Genomic DNA, 9,281 nt, shown 5'->3' on the forward strand with positions numbered 1-9,281 from the left:
ACCACTGAAGCATGCCCGTTGCTGTTCATAGACACCCACTGATTTAATATTTTACACTGGATTTTCATAAAGGGCAGTCATTGGTAAATGATAGATAATCCCATCTGATGGGCTTTTTGTGGCACTTGGGCATGTAGTGCTACTAACCCTTATTTAAGGTCTTGTTTATCATATACAGAAATGCACTGCCTCCCTCTAGCAGGATTCACAGGCATCTCCCCAGTACAAAGAGCCATGTTTGGGACAGGCAGTGCCAGACCTAAGCAGTACAGCACCAGTACATTGCTGTGGTGGGGGACAAGAAAAAGACATTGCCCAAGGAAATGCCCAGGAAAGCTCACCAGGAGCTGCCTGTTGCTGGGGTGTATTGTTATTCTTCCACTTTTGGGATAAGCATGAGAGACCCTGAACTGAGGACAATACAGTGATTGGTTTGCAGCTTCACACACAGCAAAACACATCTCTATGAGGGAGCTCGGTGCCAGGTCTTAAAAGGAGAAGGCGGAACGGGAGTCACTTTGATTTGGAGCCCAGAGGATCTACCTGTTCAGCTGCAAACACCTCTTGGCAGCGAGAGACAAAGGTTTGTATCTGCATGAAAAGTACAAAGCTTACAGGCTCTCCTGATGGCATCACTACCCCAGCTGGCCAACAAAACCACTGAGAGTCAGGAGGAGTGCAGTTGCATTCCTGCAATTATTTTTAAGAACAAATCATACAGGTGTCACTCTTACCAGGAATTACTATATGCAATGGTAGTTCCTTCCCACAGACTGATTGCTCTCACTTATTAATCATACCATGCTTTCCTTTGACTGGGAATTCTCTCACTTTCAATCTGCCCCTTTTTTTTCTTGCTTAACTGGTTTTACCCTGGCCTACACAAATATTTGTCTAAAATCAGGAAGTAGCATATTAAAATGACGTCTTGCTACTTACAGAAGATGTCAGACACTTCAATGCATATCTTTTATGACTACAAAAGCTGCAATGTGAACAAGGTTTGGTTGGAATAGAAAAGATATAAAATAAGATGGAATCTCTGACCCTCTGGGATGGCCACCTTGATGCAAACAACAGTCCTTTGCTCTCTCCTTACTGTGGTCACTAGCAACATGTTTCACAAAAATTTCTTGATTATCTGTTCAAGGCTGCAAACCATTGCTCTCAGCACTGTCAGGTCCAGCTAACCACAGTGCTCAAGCATTTGTTCTTCCAACGCCCAGTGATGATGCAAAAAGTTATCATCCCCCTACCGCAAGATCACAATAGTGGCAAAGGACAACAGGATTTTGCAACACGCTTAGGCACCTCGTCCTCATTTATTCAATTACACTTTCTCATGGTCAGTGAAGCCATCTGTGCTACAGTAGAAAGATCTCCGATGATTAAGGCAGTGACCTGAAACTCAAGTTATTCTTGCTGCACCTCGCTGACAGAACAGTCTCTCTTCCTCGCTGTTAACTGGATTATAGAATCTAAACCATGGGCCTTCCAACAAACAGATTGTTTCTGCTAGAGATCTCGAAAGAGAAATACAAAACCACTCAGTTCTTTCAAGCATATTGCTAACAAACACCAGTGATGATGCAATTAAAGCTCATCTGCACAATTACAAAAAAAAGTGACCAGACCCTCAGATGCTAGGAATTAACTCATTTCCAGGGCCCTTAACAGAACTGTGACAGCTAATTTTGGCTGAGAGTTTGGCCAGTAAGTACTTTGTTTAGCAATGCCAGGGGCCCTGAGTAAAGTAAAGAAGGGAGATAACTCCTGTCTTGCACTGGAGGGAGTGTGCTGCGGGGGTATGGTTACAAACAATCCTGCACAGAGGCTTCTGAAAGGAGGTGTGAAGAGCTGCAGAGAGCTGAACGGTGGCATTAACAATGGTAAAATGTATTTACTTGTGCTGGAGGCCAGCCAGGTTTGACACTGCTGTTCCCGGGAATTCAGCCAAGATTTTGTTGTTATTGTTGTTGTTGTTACTGTTGTTTTTTGTTTCTTTTCCGCAGACTGATTTTCCACACCCTTCTGGGGTGGGGGTAAGGAAGCAAATGCTCTAGTTTTTAGGGAGCTGGCTGGTACGCTGCTATGGCAGCCAGGGAAGGAGTGGAGTTTTGCGTGCATGCTTCAGAATCAATACAGGTTCCTGAAGCATCTTCAATATGTGTGCCCAGGCAAACACTGTCTCAGGTTAGATTGTGCTACGTGCCTAGTAGTCCTCTCAAAGAGTTATATGGCTCTGTAATCACCCTAGAAATATACAGGGGTCCCTGGATTGAAATATATGCCTGTAACTCATGGTAAGCTATCATGTGTAACCTTGGGAAACTGGGTTTCCTGCGCCTGTAAAGCTGGAGAATCAGCCTGCTTCCCAACTCACAAGGTGATAGTGAACTAGCTAATACCTGAAGGTAATTGATTTGGAGTGAAAGGAGAGTCCCCAGCCAAGTCTCTAGAACTTTGCTCTGCATTATTTCTGAATTTCTTTCTAGGATATTTCTATGATGGCAGTTAGCATAGACTAACAGAAACTTAAATCTTTCAACGCTAAATACCCTTCCATCAGCTCCTGTCCCAAGGCTTCCCTTTCTTGAGAGTTTTAAGTCTAAGTGTATTTTTCCAGTTGCGCAGTAACTAGCAGCTGTCAGGTGTATTAGTGTATTAGTACAGAGATCTCTAATCAGGAGAAGGAGGGCAGATATCTAAACATAAAATTACTTTCGAGCAATTTCTTTATCCCAAGTATGTTGGATGCACAGGATAAACTCAAACGACTGCCTAGGCAAAACTCCTATGCATTTCCAGTCCTGCTCAAGCCCAATTCCTGCAAAAGCTTCCACCTTTCTAGTAAACCAAGCCCAAGTCTGTATCCAAATCCCCATGCTTCAAAGTATGAAAACCCCTGTCTGACTTTTTCTTTTTTGCATCTATGCCTGTGGTTAAAAGCTGTGTTTCACTGGCAATTCCTTCAGTGCAAGACCTGTTAAGCTCTGCTATATCCCTGAGAGGATCCTTGGCCTCTAATGCACTGACTTAAGTAGGACAGCACATGGTCTTCTGATGTATATGACTAATGGAAGTGGACAGGAAGAGGCCAGGCTGGCAGTGGGATGAGCACAGCAACTGGCAGTAGAGAGCCATACCGTACCAGCCCTGGCCTTTGCTGCTCTCCTCCCTTCCAGCCTCTGCCCACCTGTCTTCTCAAAATGTTCATCCTGATTTGGAGGCTACTTGGCATGGGGAGAATCTCTGTTAAACACAGCGCAACTGGAGCCAAAGCTTTGCTTGTCTCCATCTACTGCCATGCAGAGTTAGAGCCATGGCAGCCTTCTGCTCATCCCCAGAGCTGCTGCAAGGTTCATATGCACAGCGAGCCCATCCACAGTGGGTGGTGCTGGCAGGGTTGTGCAGGGTGAACAGCCCAAAGATACTCAGAATCTAATCCTCTTCCTGCTGCTGTGCCACAAGACATGCAACACCCCATACACTGCAGTTTATAAGGCCAGTACTTTCCAACTTTATTATTCTATCAAAAATAAAGGGCATCACCAATGACTTGGGTTGTTGGAGTAGCAGGGACTTTGCACAGCTGCCTGCAAAGGAAGACCAAAGTCAAACCACATCACTTCTACCAATCTGCTTAGCCCTAAATACAGGAGTAAGGAGCACAAGCAAAGAACCAGGAAAGGTTTTTTTCAGCATCCTCTAGAGGACACAACCTGCCTACTAACACCTCTCTGGCTCCAGCTGTGCCAAGGATTAAACCCTGCCATGCAGGAGTGGTTCTGTGATGGGGCTGTGGCCTCAAAGTAACAGACTAAGAGATGATTGTGGCCTTTTGAAGAATCATTAGATAGCAGTGACTGGTGTACTGGAGTCAAACTCATGACCTAGAAATGAAAGGCTGCCTCTCCCATTCAGTCCTTGCATTCCCTCATTTTCCTTCCTTCCTTTACAAAAGGTCTCCCTTAGTTCTGTCACTGTGCCACATTCTCTAGCACTGCTGGCAGTACGGCTCAGGTGGTATTTCCCTTTTATTTCGAAGAGGTGGGTTTTTTTCTCACCAATGATGAGGTCTCAACTTCCCAGCATTTAAGAGAGAAGGGGTCACTTCCTTTCTGAAACAATAGGCATTTTTTGCTGATGACTTTCCCCCCATGTGTGCTGAGGGGTGGGGCTGGGCGCTGGAGCCGTGCTGGCAGCTCCTCAGCAGCCCCCAAGAAGGGCCTGCGGGAGCTGTGTCACCTCCCCGCCTGGGCTAAGGCAGCATTGCGCGGACAGGACCTCAGTGCTCACAAGAACTGAATTACTCTTGCATTTCCAAAAAACCCAAACCAAACCAACAAAGTCCCCACTGCAAAAAATTAAGAACCACTACTAATTGACCCTCTGTGAGAAAAATGTATCTCCACAGCTTTGCCATGGATTTCCACGAGGTGGGGATCTCCCAACTACCCGGTGCTTTACTGGACTGTTGATCCCAGTCCTGGCAATGACAGAGGTGCTGCTTGGCACCAAAAGTCTGCAAATGATCTGCCTTCCCAATGCCTGCCAATCAAAGCATTCTGAGTGTGCTGCTGGATCTTGGGCTGCCCAATCTGAGCAAGGCTGCTCCTAAATAATTAGGACAATCATGAGCTGAAAAATTTATAAGGAGTGCTTATTGCAGGGTCTGGTGTCTTCATTGCACCAGTTACAATTTCTATCTACAACAGCAGAAGCTTGTGAAGGCTTGAAAATCACTGTCATATGAAAGCTGGGGGGGGGGGTTGTTTTGTTTTGCTTGGTTTGCCTTTTTTTTTGTTTTTTTGTTGTTTTTTTTTTTAATTTTACTGGAGTCGTGACTGAAAAATTCACATTTGCAGAGGAACATGTTCCCATGTTGTAACAGTATTTGCATGATAGACCAAATTCTCAAAACTTCAATTTATTCAACTGAAGAAGTAAAATACACGTGGATTTCACGCGTACATATCCAATCTGATTTACTTGAAATGTTGAATGCACAGGAATAGTTATGACAAAGCTGAGATTTCAGATAGTCCTTGAACAAGAAGTACAAAGTACTTAGATCCTTTGGCTCCAAGGTGGTCTCTAGTCTCAATGTTAGTTAAGCGTGTGAGGTTCCTTAGGATTCTAGTTCGGTAATGTAATGTCACCAGAAATATTATAAGTCCCTACAGCTGCAGCTGGTAGTGATAAATCCATATAAAGTAGATGCTGAGAGGAAGATAACAGGGTTCAAGGACTTTGACTAGGAAGACATTCATTGCTTTAGTACTCATGTTTTAGAAAAAGGAGATAATTATAGTTCTTTTCAAGCATTCAAGGAGGAATGAGAGGGAGATTGATTGATTGTTTACTGATTGATATAGTTGGGTGAACTAAAGAGGAAATGGATTTCCAAGTAGAGAGGCCACTTGACACTTTTACAGCTTGCTCCTATTCATTCCAAGTGACCTGTGAAGTTTTTGAAACCAAACGACAGGTCTGATAGATTAGTGACCTCTGGCAGAAAGTCCCAGGGCTCAGCAGGTCCCCACAGCCCACCTGGTTTATCAGTTACTTGTGTAGGCTGGCAGGCACCAGTTTTTAGACCAACACCTGACCCTCTGCATGCCACCAGCTAAAGCTCTGCTCCCACTCATTTCTGCATTTACCCTGCAACTTATTTCTTTGTATCTATGGCTGAGTGGGAAAATCAGGCCAAGGATAATTTCAGTGCACAAGGATCAGTGCCCAAGTCCTCCCTACTCCACAATGTAATCAGTCGGGGCGGGGAGGGGGGGAGGGAGGGAAGAGGTTCAGCTCCTACAATCACCTATGGTGCTTATTTGTGAAATTTTTTGTCAGGGAGATGACAGCTGTCACTAAAGATCTGCAAATCCTTCTCATTGGAAATCCTCATGTGTTCCTCCAGGATAAACGTTCAAAACCTTAAATAAAGGAAACAGTGCTTTCATGAGCAGCCCTGTATAACACCAAAAGATTATTTAGTACACAGCTCACTGATGGGTCTGAACAGAAAATGAAAACAAATATATCACACATTGGCAAAAACTGTCTAATTTTACTTGTACATCTGATCTGCAGGCTGCCTCATATCACAGAGGATTATTCAGCCAGAAAATAAGAAAATAACCAGGAGACAGGAGGCCCTTTTCAAGGATGGAACGTGCCCCCCAGGGATGACAGGTATGCAGTAATTCAGGTTTTATTGCCTATAATAAGCTTGGATAAACAACTGTTCAATAGCCCCAAAGACCAAGGCCATTTAGACACCAGTGCTTCAACTGAAGCCAAAGGAACTCAAGAATTGTATTAGAAAGGTCACTGTTAACCCATTCTTCACGTGTAGGCATTGCTGTCCCTTGGCAAAACCCCGGAAAGCTGCTTCTGCTCAAACAAGGTAGCCCTGGACAGGTGTAACCATACTCTCGCACGTCTAAAATCTTCTATGGTACAATGAGAGCAGTGATGGGTTTTGGGTTTGTTGCACTTGCTGGGGCCACACAGGGCCCTTGGTGAAATGATTAGGAGGTGGTGCTGATGCACAGTGATTCCTTAACTGCAGTAAACTGAACTTGCAGGTACAGGTCCTTGCCACCCTGATACTTCTGCTTTAACAGCCCCCTGAGGGAGGCAAGATCCAGCCTAAATCCCTGTTACTGAGCTGCCACCTAAACACAACTCTTTTTCTGGTTTCTATTATCTATCTTAAGTTGCAGTTGGAGGTGCAACTTTTAAGTCCCTGCCACAAAGATTGCAAGAAAGAGCCCAGAGTGCTCTTTCTGAATAAAGATTGGTCCAAACCAGGACATATATAATATTTGGTGCCTTTTTCTACCTGAGGTGATTAGAGAGTGCTGTTGCTGTTTCTCATTTGGAAAAATTCTAGGTGAACCTCTTTTTGATCCCTCGGTGCTCTGTATGATAACTCTTCCCCCACCAAAGCTTTCACTACCCCAATAACAATGCTGCTGTGTCTGGGTGCTGAGGGACACTTCTATGTGGTAGAGGAAGCTTCCTTTTCACCTCCTAACCCTGCCGTCAGGTCTGCACTATATATCTTGGAAGAAACAAGTTCATGGTCAAATTACATCCAGGGGAAAAATGAGCGATTTCCACTATACTATAAAACACTCTCCAAACACCCTCTACACCTTACGGAGATGCTGGCCTGTTGTCACAGCAGCATTGCTCTAGAGCCCCTTCGGTTGTTGGATAGCAGTTTCCAGGCTGAAGCCAGGCAGAACAACGTGCTTCAGCAGCCTTGCTGGCAACAGCGCCCAGCAGTTACCGGCTAGGGCATCTCAGAGAGGCTCCAGCTCACACTGAGCTCTGCCCTAGACCAGGATAGCTGGGAAGCACAATCCAAGCACTGAGTACCTGAGTGGATGGCCAAGAACGTGGCAGCTCTGATGACTCCATGGGAACAATTGCTGCAGCAATCCCAGGAGGCAGGAGCTTGGCATAGGGATGGAAAGTCAGGACCCCAGGAGATATAACCACCCCAAACAAGGGTTTTGCAACATCTTTACCGTCCTGCTGTTGCATTGCATGCTACATTTACACTCTGACAAACCCTGTCTGTAGCCACCTCCATGCCACGCAAACCAGCCCAATGCAGTGAAGCCAGTGAGACAGAACCAGCCGATCTCGTTTACAGCTGCCACAAGCCAAGCTGAGGGGTAAACAGGGATGCTAAGAGAATTCTGCTACCTGGGGCTTGTGATCTCAAAGCCCGCAGCTCTGGCTAAGGAATAAAATAGAGTGGCCCCATTATGCCTGAAAAAGGCAAACTGAGACCACATAATTTGTTTGCACAACAGGCTTTAAAAGTTACAGGTTATCAGCTGCAGGACCATAACTGCCTTCCCTGCCAGGGTCCCCTCATTTGCACAGGAGGGAGCAAGTAAAACACTTCGAACCCGTGACAATCGCTGCTGGACTGGGATACAGCAGCCTAGAAAACGAGCTGATGTCCATCGCCCGCGCCGCGACGAGCGGAGCGCAGCCCCGAGCCGCCTCACGGTGCTGCCGGGGCAGCCGTTCCGATGGGTGCTGCTCAGCACCGACCGCTCGGAGCCACAGTGGCCCGCATCCCCTGCTCCCCTCTCGCAAGCTTTGCCACGCTTCCCAAAGAGGAATAAGCCCATTTTAAGAGGAAATCAACCGGGTTCCTAAAGCGCGATCTTTGTCCCCGCCGGCCCCGGGGTGGGGGCTGACGGGCCGGAGGCTGAAGCGAGAGGGGACGCGTTTATGGCAGCCTTACCTGCGAGGGGACAGAGGCAGCCGGAGAGCAGGGAGCGCAGCATGAGGCCGGGGCGGCAGCGGCGCGGTGCCCGTCCGGCGGGGCCCGGGAGTAGGGCGGGCCGGGATGGGCTTGTCCTAAGTACCGAGGGGAAGGAAGGGGGTGGCGGGGGTGCGGGTTTGGGGAGGTGTTGGCAGCCGCCGGCTGGCCCCGGGAGGGCGGCGGACTCACCTCTCTTCCAGGACGCTCCCAGAGTGAAGCTCCGATGCCAGCTGAACATCCCGGCGGCGGCAGCCGCCCTCAGGGGCGGGCGGGGCACGGGGACGCGGGTGCCATCGCTGCCGACCCTCGCCGAGCTGCTGCGCGTCCCCCGGCGGGCGAGCGGGCCGGGCTAGGGCATGGCGGGGGCAGCGCGGAGCGGGCAGCGCTGCCGGCGCGGAGGCTGCGGAGCGGCGGGCGGGCGCCCGGCCAGCAGTGACTTATAAAGGGAGCAGCCCAGAGGAATGTATCTCCTGTGGCTGATAAGCCGAGATGACTGGAGGGGTTTGAGCTACCTTTGCAACCCCCGGAGGAGAGAGGGGGAGAGAGGAAAAAAAGGACAGGAGTGAAGAAAAAGAAAAATATTTCAGTACTTGCATAATGTCAATAAACAACTCCCCTCTCTAGTGGCAGGGAAGGCTGGAATGTTTAGGGTGGGGAGGAGAGTAGGAGAGTAGAGTGGGTTTGTTGTTTTTTGTTGGGTCTTTTTTCAGTTTTTTTCTTGTTCTCTATTTAAATTGTATGTTAGGTGTTCACAATGCAAAACTGCCTTGGTTTTGCATTGAACTGAGGCTGCAGGCTATGGGTAAGAAGGGGAAGTGTCAGGACTGTCCTTGGGTGCAAACTTCCATGGGCAGGTTTGCAGTGTCACCCTACTGGAGAGAACTCCAAACATGCAAGCCAGACACGAAGTGTTCTGGGATACTCTGGGCATGGTTGAGCCCACTGGAGTGTTGTCTTGGAAAACATGGGAAAATACTCCTAG

General features: G+C 47.6%; 1 protein-coding gene across 5 annotated transcripts in view; it reads right to left on the reverse strand.

The window, feature by feature from the left end:
• Nucleotides 1–8,756, reverse strand: part of LOC146435425 (uncharacterized) — a 31,534-nt gene extending 22,778 nt beyond the window's left edge. For 2 of the 5 annotated variants that reach the window (XM_085065458.1, XM_085065457.1), the window contains exon 1: nt 8,489–8,756. In XM_085065458.1, the coding sequence (XP_084921584.1) occupies nt 8,489–8,537 (49 nt within the window). In that variant the 5' untranslated portion in view covers nt 8,538–8,756. Of the gene's footprint in view, nt 1–8,278; nt 8,393–8,488 lie in introns of those variants that run through there. The other 3 variants (XM_085065461.1, XM_085065460.1, XM_085065459.1) reach the window with 2 other exon arrangements.
• Nucleotides 8,757–9,281: the final 525 nt, after the last annotated feature.

The sequence above is a fragment of the Lichenostomus cassidix genome, chromosome 6, assembly GCF_008360975.1.
Source record: "Lichenostomus cassidix isolate B80296 chromosome 6, HeHo_3.0, whole genome shotgun sequence".
NCBI classification, from domain to species: domain Eukaryota; kingdom Metazoa; phylum Chordata; class Aves; order Passeriformes; family Meliphagidae; genus Lichenostomus; species Lichenostomus cassidix.